This window comes from Microcaecilia unicolor, chromosome 7 (assembly GCF_901765095.1).
Source record: "Microcaecilia unicolor chromosome 7, aMicUni1.1, whole genome shotgun sequence".
Taxonomy (NCBI): domain Eukaryota; kingdom Metazoa; phylum Chordata; class Amphibia; order Gymnophiona; family Siphonopidae; genus Microcaecilia; species Microcaecilia unicolor.
This window is the reverse complement of record NC_044037.1, coordinates 298877063-298893155: the sequence shown is the minus strand read 5'-3', so window position 1 is coordinate 298893155 and position 16093 is coordinate 298877063. Positions and strand designations below refer to the sequence as shown.

The window sequence follows — 16093 nt, the reverse complement described above, 5'->3', positions numbered from 1 at the left end:
ACCTCTAGAGACAGAGAAAGGTGCAACCCAAAACCAAACAAACTGAAATTGGAACCCTAGGTCTTCGCCTCTCTCACAGTCCTGCAAAACGTACACTTGAAATAATAAATATGCATATTATGTGAGCAAAAGCAAAAAAAAAATCGGACATGAAGACAAATGGCCGCTGCCAAAATTTAATAAAGTGCAAGATACCTGCTACAGCACCTGTGGGTAGGAGCTGGGTTGAAGGTATCTCGGGTCTATGAAATCTACACAATCCTATGCAGTTCTGACAGCCCATGAAACTTTTTGGTCTGGTATGTTTCTGCTGGCACTTTTAGCATCGACTAACACTGAACTGGGCTGTCATGATGTGTTTATTTAAGCTCTGCTCCAGTAGGATAAAGTTACAGATTGTTAGTTTAAAGTGATCCAACTTTATACCTAAAGCAAATTACAAAATTATAAAACATGATTTAAGAGACTGGGAGAGACCTCAAAAATAGCATGCAACTTATCTTAATCATGCAAAACCTGTTCAAACTATTTCTGAATATTTATCACGGACATTAGGGGTGACAATTATTGACAGCCAATAAGAAAGACTATGTATAAAACATGTTTATTTCCATGTTCAGTAATGGAGGTAAATGGACTGACCCAAGAAAAATAGGGTCCATATAGAATTCTGAGCACATTTCCCTTCTCCTCTCAAAATGTTCTTTTATTCTTAAGAACTTTATTTTGGTTTGTAAATTGTTTGCCTGATTGGATTTTCCCAGTCTTTATGTGCATTTTCCCCTTTCAATTTGGGAAACTACAACTTTGATTTTTTTTTTTATATGTTTTTTTATTCTTCTATATTTTTTTATTGAATATACAAAGTCAAACAGACAGAAAAGATCTGGTACCTGCTGACATGCATAAAATAATGAGCATGAAACAAAAGGATTTCATCCTTCCTTCATAAGGTCCTTCTCAGGCCAACATTACAGCACAGAATAACATTTTGAGTCCTCAACTTCAGAAAGGATACAACATGTAACGTGTGGAACCCTCTTAATTTCAAGATCCAGGGTATAGACCTAAATCTCCACTACCCACACTGCAAAGGTCTCAAATACAAATCAACGTATGCATCCAGCTTCTCCTATTTAAGCGCACAACTATGGAACACACTGCCAAGAGCCGTAAAAACAGCCTATGACCACCTAAATTTCCGGAAATCACTAAAAACAACCCTGTTCAAAAAGGCATACCCCACCAACCCAACATAAAAGCCTGAATACCTGCAACACAACGAAACCAAAGCACGTAATGGACATACTTAACTCTTCCTCTCTAAGATCCCCCAATATGTATATCACACATGAACCATATTCTACCACAAGATCACCTTGTATTTGTTCACACCGGAATCGGCGAAAGCCGTGTCCAGTACCATGTAAGCCATATTGAGCATGCAAATAGGTGGGAAAATGTGGGATACAAATGTAACAAATAAATAAATAGTCTTGACTCAGCTCCTTTACCTTTGGGATTGTGTGAAATGGGAAGAACTACTACTTATCATTTCTATAGCGCTACTAGAGGTACACAGCGCTGTACACTTGAACATGAAGAGACAGTCCCTGCTCAACAGAGCTTACAATCTAATCAGGACAGACAAACAGGACAAATAAGAGATAAGGACAAACAGTAGCAAGATTCCGGAATCCCAAAGAGTAGCAAGATTCTGTGTAGAATTCTAAAGAGTAGCAAGATTCCGGAATCCCAAAGACTACTACTACTACTACTTATCATTTCTAAAGCGCTACTAGACGTACGCAGCACTGTACACTTGAACATGAAGAGACAGTCCCTGCTCGACAGAGCTTACAATCTAATCAGGACAGACAAACAGGACAAATAAGAGATAAGGACAAACAGTAGCAAGATTCCGGAATCCCAAAGAGTAGCAAGATTCTGTGTAGAATTCCAAAGAGTAGCAAGATTCCGGAATCCCAAAGACTACTACTACTACTACTTATCATTTCTAAAGCGCTACTAGACGTACGCAGCACTGTACACTTGAACATGAAGAGACAGTCCCTGCTCAATAGAGCTTACAATCTAATCAAGACAAACAGGACAAATAAGGGGATAAGTACAAAGAGAGCAAGATTCTGGAATCGCAAAGACTACTACTACTTCTTATCATTTCTATAACGCTATTAGACATAAGCAGCGCTGTACACCGACTTGTAAGAGACAGTCCCTGCTCGACAGAGCTTACAATCTAATCAGGACATACAGGACAAATAAGGGATATGGGAATTACTTAAGGCGGGAATGATAAAACAGACATGGGTACTGAACAAGTGAATAGGAATTAGGAGTTGCAGCTTCAAAAAGTTGGGCTTTTAGCCTAGATTTGAAGACGGCCAGAGATGGAGCTTGACATACCAACTCAGGAAGTCTATTCCAGGCGTATGGTGCAGCAAGATTGGAGTCTGGAGTTGAGGAGAAGGGTACTGGAATTTACTCGAAGATCACTTCCAAGACCCTAGATCCATGGACTCTCCCAACTCAGTTGGATCTGCAGCAGAATCTCTTACCACTTAAAGTTGTCCAATGTCCAGGCAGGGGCTACCCGAGTAAAATGTTTCTCTCTTTACTAAGTGAACTGACAAAGTTAAAATATCAAGCAAGTTGAATAGGCACAAACTTTATCAGGGCCTCAGTCTTCTTCCCTGGAACTAACTGTTCTCACCTGCTGCTATAATAGACTCCTCTCCTTTCTCTCTTCAGGCTCACCAAGTCCCTTCCTTCATGTCTTCAGTTCTCAAAAAGGACTGGTAAAGACAGTTTCCCCAAAGACAGAGACCCTCCAACTTCTTCACAGAATTTGTGTCAGTCCTCACTCCTGTAAAGCCACCAGGCAATCTATGTTGACAGCCCCTCAAAACGCACTTGTCTTCACACGATCCTTGAGCCACTAGAATCTGTGGGAATGAAACCCAAGATCACGTATGCCCCTCCAATTCGAAGGTCACTTTGGCTTTCAGGACCCTCTCCTGAAAGTCCAGGATAGAAGGTTTTCAGAGACAGAAAACTCTTCAAAATGCCAGTCACCTAAAATCCAATCTTAGATTGCATGCCCTTTGGACCATACTCCTGAGAGTCTAGTAGCTCACACAGAAAGGGGGGAAAAAAGGATAATTTTTTCCCCTTGTCTTCAAGCAGTATGGTAAATGGAACCCAGCTCGCACAAGTCAAGGAATTCCACACTTGAGCACGTGATGCAGAAAAAGATGTGGTAAGTAGAGAGGGACGCTACCACGGTAACGGTATAACATTACACGGAAGTGCCGTAGAACAGGGACCGTGATTACTTTATCCCCGTGGTAATGGGGATAAGGTCTGGCCACCCTGCCGCCCCATCCCCCCTCCCTAAGTCCACCTTAAAATGCCACTGGCAAGTAAAAACAAATTCCTCCCAACAGGAGTTTATAAACTGGAAATTGACCTCATAACTGAATTAAAATAACCCTTCCCATTTTCCAGGTGGTGAACATGATTTTCATAAACACTCTTTCAGAGGGAAGAAGGAAGTCATCCACAGTGGAAGAATTAATATCCGAGGCATCAATATGGAAGAGAACTTCAGTGAAATACCTCACCCATTAGGAAAAAAAATCATTTTGAAAAAAGGATTAGTAAGTGAATTAAAAGGAAAAGTAGGCTTATGAATACAGACTGTCAAGGACAAGAGCACTTCACTGTATAAATGGGCGTTTCATGGTCATTCCAAAATTTACATTCATAGTTATAGAATAGGCACAGTGCACGTAGATCTATGCGCAGGGACTTACGCCACGTTTTCGTTGGTGTAAATGGAGGCACTGGGATATCAACTAAGTGTATTCTTTATACCGCACCTAAATCTAGATGCCGTTTATAGAATAGACTTAGCCAGGAATGTTTACCATGCAGATTTTTTAGGTGCCTTATGTAGAATCTGGCCCTACCTGATCATCTGCAGAACACCAAAAAAAAGGACCAATCTGTTGCTCCAAACTGAACGCACTGTCATTCCCGACCCAAAGATTTTTCAATGAAAGGACCACATACAGATTGTCAAAATAAGGCAGTTAGTCTTCAGTCTGCCAATATTCGCACCTTCTATTTTCTTCATTCGGTCCTGCTTTCCATTTCTTAAGACTCCATTGGTTGCTCATATCTTTCAGAATCAGCTTTAAAAATTATTCTTCCGGTACCTAAAACCCTACAAGCTGGAGTTCCAACGTACTTTTTTTTAAAACTTGATTCCAGCACCTACGTCTCACTCAATGTAATCTCAACCATAGGTGCCCAACATTTCAAAATGATTGGGGGGTGCCAAACACAATACGAATCATCACTCCCTGGCACCCACAGAGCTGACTCATACGCTCTCAACACATTAACCAATTAACAGGGCCGTGGAGTTGAAGCTACAGTCCCCAACCCCCACCAGCCGAAGCCTTCTTCAGCACGTCTCTGGTGTAGCCGTGTTCGCTGCCTGCCCCCTGCTTCAGCGTGCTCAGGAGGAGCAAGAAGAAAGAAGAGCAGGGGGCAGGCAGAGAACGTGGCTGCGCCGTAGACCGCCAAGCATCAGCGTGCACAAGAGGAGCAAGAAGAAAGAAAGGCAGGGGGCAGGCAGCAAGCGTGGCTGCGCCGCAGACCGCCGAGCGTCAGCGTGCACAAGAGGAGCAAGAAGAAAGAAGAGCAGGGGGCAGGCAGCGAGCGTGGCTGCGCCGGAGACCGCCGAGCGTCAGCGTGCACAAGAGGAGCAAGAAGAAAGAAGAGCAGGGGGCAGGCAGCGAACGTGGCTGCGCCGGAGACCGCCGAGCGTCAGCGTGCACAAGAGGAGCAAGAAGAAAGAAGAGCAGGGGGCAGGCAGCGAACACAGCTGTGCCGGAGACCGCCAAGCGTCAGTGTGCACAAGAGGAGCAAGAAGAAAGAAGGGCAAGGGGCAGGCAGCGAGCACGGCTGCGCTGGAGAAAGCTTCGGCTGGCAGGGGTTTGGGACCCCCGCCAGCCAAACCAGGGGCATGGATGAAATTTACGGGGGCCCAGGCCCCCGTGGCCCCCAGTAGCTATGCCCCTGTCTTGGCTGTGTAAGTTGTAACATGTGGTAACAGATAACATTTCAATTATGTGCATACCACGGCTGTGTGCAAATGGAACTATGATCCGTGAAGTGCGAGTAATTAGGTAGACATCCAAGACAGAAAACTCCAGTGCCTCACTTCTTAAAAGATTTAATGGAGTTAACTGACCAAACAAGAACTTATCATAAGACGAAGTGAAATTAAAGGTAGGTGCCTACAGCTTGAGTCCATACAGCTGAGAGAAGTCTATCTCTGGAGCTCTGACTGAAATTCAGTGTGAAAAGGAGATGCACTGCTAGAGCCCCAGAGAGATACCTGCAAGGGAGACTGGGTGCTAGGAACAAACACCTTCCCCATATTTCTCTTCTTCCAGGGTGACCAACTAAGAAAGAGAATTTGGAGCAATCGATAGAAAATGCTACCGAGAGAGCTACACTCCTAGATCTCAATGCCATTCTAAGGCTTCACTTTAAATACTCAAATGTTTTCTTTGGAGGGGAAAAAATTTTGGATTTATCCGGATGTTACTAATTTAGAAATGGAGAAAAATGTTTTTGGCTATAAAACAGGAAACATTGAAATTAGGGGGAACATTTTTCCTTGCTTACGCATGTAAATGTTTGGTCCGATTTGGAGAGACGAAATACACTTTTTATTCCCCAGAGCAATTAAAAGCTTTTCTAGGTTTAAAAAAGTTATAATAAATGTTAGAAATAGTAATATAGGATAGGTAATCACACGTAGCCTTTATGTCTAGATTTGGTATTACTTATGAATAATCTCCTATGATCTAGCCACGCCTCCTAATTAATGGTGGTCTAAGAAAGTTGACTTTATTTTGATATATGATGTTTCTTCTATTTGCTTTGGCTTCTACTGTGTTTCTGAATGACAAGTGTATGGCTTGTAAAAAGTTCTGTAAAATTATCATAAATACATTAAAAAAAAAAAAAAAGAGATTATACCCCCAAGTCAGGAAGTGGATGCAGGGCACCCCAAGGTGGTTTAATTGACAGGAGACAGAAGGAACGTGCTTGGCCCATGATCTGGCCTGAAGCCATCATACTGAATCACCCAAAACAATAGCAAACACTTATTAGAAATCAGGACCGCATATGCATAGCCTGACATGGTCCAATAGTTTGCTTTGGCTTGAGTGTATCAAGATGGTGGCTATAGCTTCAGCCTTGTCACGTGATGCCGCCTCCTGTCAAACATCCTTGGGGAACCTTAATGAGTGGAATGGGGAGGAGAGTTATAGCACATTCCTAACCTACCGAATCGAAGCTCATGGACTTTAGCATTATCTTCTCCAATACATAGGGGTGATCCTACAGCATCTGAGTAACATGAATACACAGAAACTGGGAACTGTGCAGACCAAGCACAGGTACACTTTTAGAAATATGCCCACTGGCATTTATACCTGCCCTGAGTCGCCTACATCAGCTACTTGTTCATTTGAACAAGTGATTGATGGGGGGGGGGGGGGGGGGGGGGGATTTTGCATAGATCTATAGTGATCAAAACCATATGGAAAAAAAAAGGGCAAAAAATGTGAGTTTGGTAGCCCAGCTCCGTAACTAGCTCTCCTGGAACATCCAGTTTTCTGAAATGTAGCACTTACATACATAGGCTGCAAAATGCACTGCTTACATGAACAAAGGTGCCACCGCATCCCATGCAAAATTGGGCTTTACATGTTCTTAGGTATGCTAGCAATACTGAGCCTGAACCATAAACAATGCTAAATAGAGTACTTTCATCCAAAAATGTTGTACAGGTAACTTGCTCAAGTTTTTTTTTTCTATTCAATAAGCTCTGAAATGTTGCTCAAAAGTATTGTGCAGTCTATAATCCATGTCAAAATGTACACTTGTTTCTTTGGATTATGATTAATGCATATTTAAGAAATATTACTGACATCTTTCATTAGAGAATGGTTTTACATGCATTTTTATAATTCCTGAGTTTTTTTCTTTTCCATTATAGTGATGGGGTTCTATTATTGGAAATTAGCATTTGGGCTGCTTTACTAATCTCTCTATATAAAACGCACCTCCAACGTTCTATTGAAGCCTCTCTTAGCAAAGTGAAGGGGGTGAGATCGCATTGTGTCTGCCCCGCCCACGCGTCAAACGTGATGACGTCGAGGGCGGAGCTATGACACAACCAATCGCATCGCTCGGCAGCGAAGCGTCAGGGAAGGAGGCGGCGCTCTCGACGTCTAGCCTTCCCTTCGCTGTGTTCCGCCTTCTTCTGACGTCAAGGATGACGTCAAAAGAAGGCGGAACACAGCGAAGGGAAGGCTAGACGTCGAGAACGCCGCCTCCTTCCCTGACGCTTCGCTGCCGGAACCGCCACGGAGGTAAATTTAAAAACAAGAAAAAAAAAACGCATGTTGGGGGGAGAGAAGAGGGTGGCCAGTAAACTACAACAATGGGAGCGGGAGGGCAGGGGAGAAACCACAGCATGGATGCGAAGGGGGGGGGGGGAGAGGCCGGCCCAGGCTGCCACATGGGAGAGAGAGGAGCATGGATGCGAGGGGGGGTCATGGAAGGGAGAGAGGGGACTTGCTGGAAAAGGATGAATGGAGGCGGCAGGGGACAGAGGAGCATGGATGGGCATGGATTGGGAGGGCAGGGCTCAGGGAGAGAGGGGAATTACTGGAAACGGATGAATGGAGGGGGCAGGGGACAGAGGAGCATGGATTGGGAGGGCAGGACTCAGGGAGAGAGGGAAATTGCTGGATAGGGATGAATAGAGGGGACAGATGGGCATGGATGGATATGGATTGCAGGGCAGGCCTCAGGGAGAGAGGGCAATTGCTGGATAGGGAAAATGGAGGGGCCAGGTGACAGATGAGCATGGATGGGCATGGATTGGAAGGGCAGGACTCAGGGAGAGGGGAATTGCTGGATAGGGATGAATGGAGGGGACAGATGGGCATGGATGGATATGGATTGCAGAGCAGGCCTCAGGCAGAGAGGGGAAATGCTGGATAGGGAAAAATGGAGGGGCCAGGTGACAGAGGAGCATGGATGGCCATGGATTGGAAGGGTAGGACTCAGGGAGAGGGGAATTGCTGGATAGGGATGAATGGAGGGGACAGATGGGCATGGATGCATATGGATTGCAGGGCAGGCCTCAGGCAGAGAGGGGAAATGCTGGATAGGGATGAATGGAGGGGGCAGGTGACAGAGAAACATGGATGGCCATGGATTGGGAGGGCAGGGCTCAGGGAGAGAGGGGAATTGCTGGAAAAGGATGAATGGAGGGGGCAGGGGACAGATGGCCATGGATGGATATGGATTGCAGGGCAGGCCTCAGGCAGCGAGGGGAAATGCTGGATAGGGATGAATGGAGGGGGCAGGTGACAGAGAAACATGGATGGCCATGGATTGGGAGGGCAGGCCTCAAGGAGAGAGGGAAATTGCTGGATAGGGATGAATGGAGGGGCCAGGTGACAAAGGAGCATGGATGGGCATGGATTGGAAGGGCAGGACTCAGGGAGAGGGGAATTGCTGGATAGGGATGAATGGAGGGGACAGATGGGCATGGATGGATATGGATTGCACGGCAGGCCTCAGGGAGAGATGGGAATTGCTGGATAGGGATGAATGGAGGGGACAGGTGACAAAGGAGCATGGATGGGCATGGATTGGAAGGGCAGGACTCAGGAAGAGGGGAATTGCTGGATAGGGATGAATGGAGGGGCCAGGTGACAGAGGAGCATGGATTGGACTCACACTTTCACTCTGACTCTCAAACAGTCACTCTCACATACACTCTCCCAAACATACACACTCCGAGGAAAACCTTGCTAGCGCCCGTTTCATTTGTGTCAGAAACGGGCCTTTTTTACTAGTTATCTCATATTTGTGTTCTTACAAGGGAACGTACATAGAAACATAGAAACATGACGGCAGATAAAGGCCATATGACCAATCCAGTCTGCCCATCCTCTGTAACCCCTAATTCTTCCTGTTCCTAAGCGATCCCTCATGCTTATCCCATGCCTTTTTAAATTCTGGAACAATCCTCGACTCCACCATCTCCACCGGGAGGCCATTCCACGCCTCCACCACCCTTTCTGTAAAATAATACTGCCTTAGGATACTTCTAAGCCTGTTCCCTCTTAACTTTGTCATATGCCCCCTCATTCCAGAGCTCTCCTTCATTTGAAAAAGGCTCTCTTCCTATACATAATGCCCTTGAGAGCTCACCACATCTTTCACCTGCTGGAGACTGAAAATACTGAGACTTGATAGGGCTGAGCAGGGATCTTATTGGCTCTCTCAAGAAACATTGTTCTTAGTCTCCACCTGCTGGAAGGCATGCACAACCCATCAATTCAGATGGGCCAGTCTGGAGGGATGCTAAGGAAAATTGATGTTAATTGGCACTCATTTAAATGTGTACATCCATATGGCTGCACACTAATCTATAAGGCATGGTGCCTAATTCTAGTAGCACACAACTTAAAGGGGGGGGCACTGCCTTGGGAGGGGCACATTAGAGGTGTTACAAAAAGTTGTGCGGGTTCTTACAGAGTACTGCCTCAGCGTGCCTAACTTGGGGTGCCAGCATTTACACCAGGGTTTAGCAGGCATAAGTCTCACATCAAACGTTAGGCATGGGAATCAACACTAACCCCCCCCCCCCTCCCCGTTTACTAAGTTGCGCTAGCAACTGCCATGTGGCATTGCCGACACTGCCCATTCAAAGTGAATGGGCAGTGTCGGCATTTGCGCATGGCAGCCGCTAGCGCAGTTAGTAAATGGGGGGGGGGGGGGGGGGCAAAGTGTGACTGTATACAGGGACCCAGAATGGATTAGATCAGTTTTGCCCAAGTCTGATCCTGGAGTACCCCTTGTCAGTCAGGGTTTCAGGATATCCACAATTTATTTATTTGTAGCATTTGTATCCCACATTTTCCCACCTATTTGCAGGCTCAATGTGGCTTACATTTGCCGTAATGGCAGTTGTCATTTCCGGTTAACAGAATTACAAATAGTATTACATTAAGGAGCATACATACATAGTAACATAGATGGTGCATACATACATGGTAACATAGATGGAACATAATATATATGGAACAAATCGTGGTATAAATATATACTAGCCGTTGAGCCCGTAAAAACGGGCTGGTATAGAGGTTTTCCTCCCCCCGAGGTCACCACCGCTCCCCTCCCCCCCGCGAAGTCGCCACCGCTCCCCCCCCCCCCTCGAAGTCGTCGCCGCCACCCCTCCACCTGGTCCGGGCCCTCTCTTCACTTCTGAACTTACAGATCCATTCGCCGAACGCAGCAACGCACATCAGCTGAGCTGCCCCTTCCTTCTCTGCCTGTGTGTGTCCCGCCCTCGCTGACGTTACGTCACAGGAGGGCGGGGCCACAGGCAAAGAAGGAAGGACTCACTGCAGCTCAGTGATTTGTGCGTTGCTGCGTTCGGCGAATGGATCTGTAAGTTCAGAAGGGAAGAGAGGGCCCGGGCCGGGTGGAGGGGTGGCGGCGGCGACTCCGAGTGGGGGGGGGGAGCGGTAGCAACGTCGGCGGCGCAGTTTCCCTCTCTGTCCCGCCCCCCCCCCCCCCCGTCATCACGTATTGACGCGGGGGCGGGACAGAGAGGGAAGTCTCTACTGCGCATTTGCAGTGAGTACGGTCACTCGCCATTTATATGTTTGATATATATACCATATGAATACATACATGGTAAAGAATACATTATGGTAGTGCAAGAAGGTTCCTGAGTAATAAGTTAGATTGTAACAGACATTAGGTCATCGACTGTAGAGAAGTCCTATTCAGCATAAGGTTTAAAGTGGTAGTGCTTGATCATTAATAGCAAAGAGGTTGAGCAGTCATGCGTTAAAAGTTCGGATTTGTATAGATCGTGTATAATGTTAATATTTAGTATTAAGATGGATGCTTATGGTATGCCTTCTTGAAAAGATCTGTTTTCAGTAGTCTTCGGAAGATGGTTAGGTCTTGCGTTGTTTTTATGGCCTTCGGTAGTGCGTTCCATAGCTGCGTGCAGATGTATGAGAAACTGGTCGCGTATATGGATTTGTATTTTATCCCTTTACAGTTAGGGTAGTGGAGATTGAGGAATGTGCGTGATGATCTTTTTGCGTTCCTAATAGGCAAGCCTATAAGGTCTAGCACGTAGGTCGGGGCTTCTCCGTAGATGATTTTGTGGACCAGGGTGCAGACTTTGAACACAATTTGTTCTTTTAGTGGGAGCCAGTGTAGTTTTTCTCTTATGAATATGCATAAAAGATTTGCATATCATGGAGGCAGTGTATGCAAATCAAGTTCATGCACATTCATAGTGGATATTCTGAAAACCAGACTGGCGGCAAGGGGTACTCAAGGACTGGATTTAGACGTTTAGACGTGCAGTCGAGTGGGCGTATAAATAAGGAAAAGATTCTGAGAAAGCTTTTATACTAACATCCAGGGATATAAAACTAATGAAGCCTTATCAAAAGCAAATTTTTTTTATTTGGTTCTTTTCCATATCGCCTCTCTGTAGTACAATCAAAGCAATTCACATACATTATATGCAGGTACTTTCTTTGGCCCTAGGGGGCTCAAAATCTAAGTTTTGTACCTGGGGTAATGGAAGGTTAAGCGACTTGCCCAGCGTCACAAGGAGCTACAGTGCAAATCGAACCCAGATCCCCAGGTTCTCAGCCCACTGCGATTAAGGGAAAAGGGTGGGGGGGGGGAATTCTACAATGGCCCAAACGTTTGGCACCAGGTAGATCCATGCCGAGCACCAATTCCATAACTGCTTAGTGCTAAGCAACTTTATATTAAAATAGAGATTTATTTCCCGCCTTTTTAAAAGAATTCACTCAAGGCTCTGTACAGTAAGAATAAATCAAACACAAGCGATAGACAACTGCTTAAAACTCACCTCTTCTATGCTGCCTTCGGCGCCTAACCGCTCTAGATAGACAGAATGCCCCTATCTATCCACTCTATCAGATTAACTGTTCACTCGTCCTCTAGATTGTTCACTTGTCTTTAGATTGTTCTCTTGTCTTTTAGATTGTAAGCTCTTTGAGCAGGGACCGTCCTTCTATGTCTAAATTGTACAGCGCTGCGTAACCCTAGTAGCACTTTAGAAATGCTAGTTAGTAGTAGTAGTAGTAGTAAAAATATTCAAACAATAGAAAGTATGGCATAGAAACAAATATTAACTCTGCTACAAAAAAATATGCAAAAAAATAAATTTTAGGGCCCTAGACGCAGGGAGGCCAATTCCGTAAAGAGCACTGGGCTTTGCACACAGTTTCGCTCAGTGTTTGTGCTACCAGGGGGGGGGGTCTCTATGTAAAAACAAGTTGTGCATGAGGTGTGTGCAAAGCTTTGGGTAGAAATCAACACAATACTTATTTAAATCCCATGGTAATTAAAGTATTATCTGTTTAAGAGATATGCAAAGAAGTGTGCAGACCAGAAAGCTGAGCACCAAGTTTCCTAACACAGAAGCTTTAATGCAAGGTCTGAGAAGGAGTTTTAAAGGTTAGCTCTTTCTTCTGTGGTAGTGAGGATTTCATGCCTGTTTCTTCTCTTTATTGCAAGCATACAGAACATGCAACTTTTTTTCTGGTTTCCTTGAAGATGATGGGTCAAAAAAAAGAAGGGGGGACCAGATGAGCTGAGGGAAGGTGTGCTACAACAAAGGGAGTGCTGACTATGGACAATTTTGCAAGAACTGTATTGGCCGTCAGAGCCGCATATGCTTGTGCTTATATGCTGACTGCTACTATGCATAATATTTATACTGCAAAACCTGCATGAACAGATTAGCATTCCTGCACACGCATAGATGTGCGTGCAATTTCAAGAGCTGTTACAATTTTTTGTCTACAAAATATAATCCGCTGCTAGCACAGACATGTTTGCATACTCTCTTCCATTTGCAAACAGCTCTTTTGCATATTATTCGGTTAATGCGTTGGGCACAACTTTTTTTCTTAACCCATACAATCAGGAAGCACTGCACTGAGCTTTAATGCAGACCTTTAATGCATCACTTTTTGCATGGCGCCCCACAAAGGGGGGAGAGAGGCTAAAATTGACTCTACTCCTCATGGTACTGTATCATTCATAACATTGCATTACAATACAAAGTGGAATAACAAAACTCAGAGGCGTTCATATAAAAAATAAACAGTGAAAACACAATTAAAACATTTGAAAATGCCAATAGGTTGTGGGCTGTGTGTTTAGGCAATAGGCAAAGTTTGCATCCGTTCCTCTGCAAATCTGGCTTATGACCTCTTTAAAAAAAAACACACACACACACATTTCGGAATGTCTTTTCAGTCCTCTACACTGCCCTGAATTCCATCATCTCCTTTGCTGTGGGACTTCAATTTTCTTTGGTCTTGCAAGCATTATAAGCAAGTATAAACATTGTTAGCCACATAGAGCCTGCTATGCTGGGAATATGTGGGATATAAATGTTCTAAATAAATTACATGAAATACAAACTTCAGTACCGCTTCCTATTTTAAAACCCCTGTAGTGTATTAAAAAGGAAAAAAGTTGCAACTTATGAGCGTCCCTGTGTCTCCACATTCCTAATGCTTTCAGCTTTACGTTTAAAAAAAAAACACAAACTCCAATAGCTCACTTTGTTTCTTTTAATTGCACACGGGACAGACTGTTGCACACCGACAAGCTTGACCCCTAACCCCAAAGCTAATAATTTTCTTTAAAGCAAGAATTCACGGTTCCAGACTCCAGGAAAAACATGTTCCTAATCCTTTCAGGGGCAAAGCACAGGTGGCCCCTGGCACTGTAAGGATAATCCTCCAAGTCCCTCTCTGCTCAAACATGACTGGGGAGGGGAAAAAAACCACACAGGGAAATGCACAGACACGTCCCTGGCGAAGGGGGAGAAAGATCTGAGAAGTGCCAACTGTCAGATCTGAAGTTGCAAAGCATGAAAGTTCTCCTTCCCCTCACTTTGATGATACCTGCCTATGATCTCAGTTGTCAAGGATTTGGACGGTGGAGGTGGAAATCCTCCCCCCCCCCCCCCCTTTCAAAGTCTTAAGTGCAGGGTATCAGTGCTCCTGGTTCGAGGACTAAACCACCTCAAAAGAAAAGGGGGAAACGTTTGAAAGCAGTTGTTACAGGTTTGGCACTCCTGCAACGAAGTTTAAAAAGCAAATCCCACCTGATCCCGGCTATAATGAGACTCCTGCAAGTATCCTTCACTAACAAGTTCCCAAACAAGGGTCCACTCCAGATGCCAGCACGAATCCAGCTAAACTTGGGTTTCTTGCTGATTTTAGGAAGCTGGCACAGGTGGGGGAATTGTCTGCTACAAAGCCCCCCCCCCCCCCCAGACTGTCAGTTTGCCCAGAGCAGCCCCAAAGGGCCTCAGAAGTTTGGAAGGTGCATGTGGGGTTTTTGTTTCTGTCCTTACAAAACTTGAAACAGGTCAATGCTGGGGGTGTAAATGCAAAACCCTCACCCTTGAATAGCAGCAGACAGTAAATGCACTAGATTTGGAAGGGGGGAAGATTTAGAAAGAGTAAGAAAACTTTGCAACATAAAAATCCAAAGTTGAAAAAGACTCTTCCCCCAATGGGGGTAAGCTGGGGGTAAGCTGGGGGCTCCCGCCACCCCCCCCCCCCCCCGACTCTGTCAGTTTCCCCAGAGCAGAAGAAAAGCCCCAAAGGACTTGGAGGGTGCATGTGGGGTTTTTGTTTCTGTCCTTGCAAAATTTAGAACAGTTCAGTGCTGGGGGTGTAAATGCAAAACCCTCACCCCTGAATAGCTGCAGACAGTAAATGCACTAGATTTGGAAGGGGGGAAGATTTAGAAAGAGTAAGAAAACTTTGCACCATAAAAATCCAAAGTTGAAAAAGACTCTCCCCCAATGGGGGTAAGCTGGGGGCTCCCGCCACCCCCCCCCCCCCCCCCCCCCCCCGACTCTGTCAGTTTCCCCAGAGCAGAAGAAAAGCCCCAAAGGACTTGGAGGGTGCATGTGGGGTTTTTGTTTCTGTCCTTGCAAAATTTAGAACAGTTCAGTGCTGGGGGTGTAAATGCAAAACCCTCACCCCTGAATAGCTGCAGACAGTAAATGCACTAGATTTGGAAAGGGGGGGAGGTTTAGAAAGAGTAAGAAAACTTTGCACCATTCAAAAATCCAGAGTTGCAAAAGATCCCCCCCCCCCGAGGGGGCAAGAACGTCTCTCCCTGCTCCCCAGCCGGGGCTCGAGCGCCCTTACCTGCCGCGGGCTCCTGGCTCGTGCCGTAGTCCCCGTCCCTCCTCTGGCCGCACGCGCCCTGCCCTTGCACGAGCGCCTGCAGCGGCAGCTCCGAGTCCGGGCTCGGGTAACAGCGCAGCCCGGTGGCGCAGCGCGCAGTGTAAACGCCGCAGGCTTCGCCCTCCAGCCGCGCGCACACCCGGCAGCAGCCGCAGCCGGGCTCCTGCACCAGCTCCGCGCAGGGCCCGCGGACAGAGGCGGTGGGACAAGCGTCCAGGCGCTCCCGGCTGCAGGGCGGACAGCGGAAGAGCATGTCGGCCGGAGCCGGGCGCCAGAGCGCGAGCGACAGCACGAGCAACAGTGGCAGCAGCATCCCTGCACGAGGCGAGCGCGAGCCAGTGACTGAGGGAGCGAGAGGGCGGAGCGCGAGACCAGGCACCCGGGCAGGTGGCAGGAGGCAGCGCGGCGCGAGCCCCGGAGGGAGGCGGCCGCTCCGCGGGGGTCCTAGAGGGAGGCGTTTTCCTCTACCTGTACGTCTCCTCTCTGTGCGCTCACATGATGTACAGATAAGACCAAATTTGGCACTGCAATTAAATTCGTCTAAGCATAGGAGACAACTTTTCAAAATTATTGGGGGTGCTAAGCCCAATGGAAATAATTTTATTTATTTGTAGCATTTGTATCCCACATTTTCCCACCAATTTGCAGGCTCAATGTGGCTTACATTTCCCGGA

General features: G+C 46.1%; 1 protein-coding gene across 1 annotated transcript in view; it reads right to left on the bottom strand.

The window, feature by feature from the left end:
- Positions 1 to 15781, bottom strand: part of IGFBP2 (insulin like growth factor binding protein 2) — a 90435-nt gene extending 74654 nt beyond the window's left edge. Inside the window, exon 1 of the mRNA XM_030210639.1 lies at positions 15381 to 15781. Coding sequence (XP_030066499.1) covers positions 15381 to 15732 — 352 coding nt within the window. The 5' untranslated portion in view covers positions 15733 to 15781. The remainder of the gene's footprint in view (positions 1 to 15380) is intronic.
- Between the last annotated feature and the right edge of the window lie 312 nt (positions 15782 to 16093).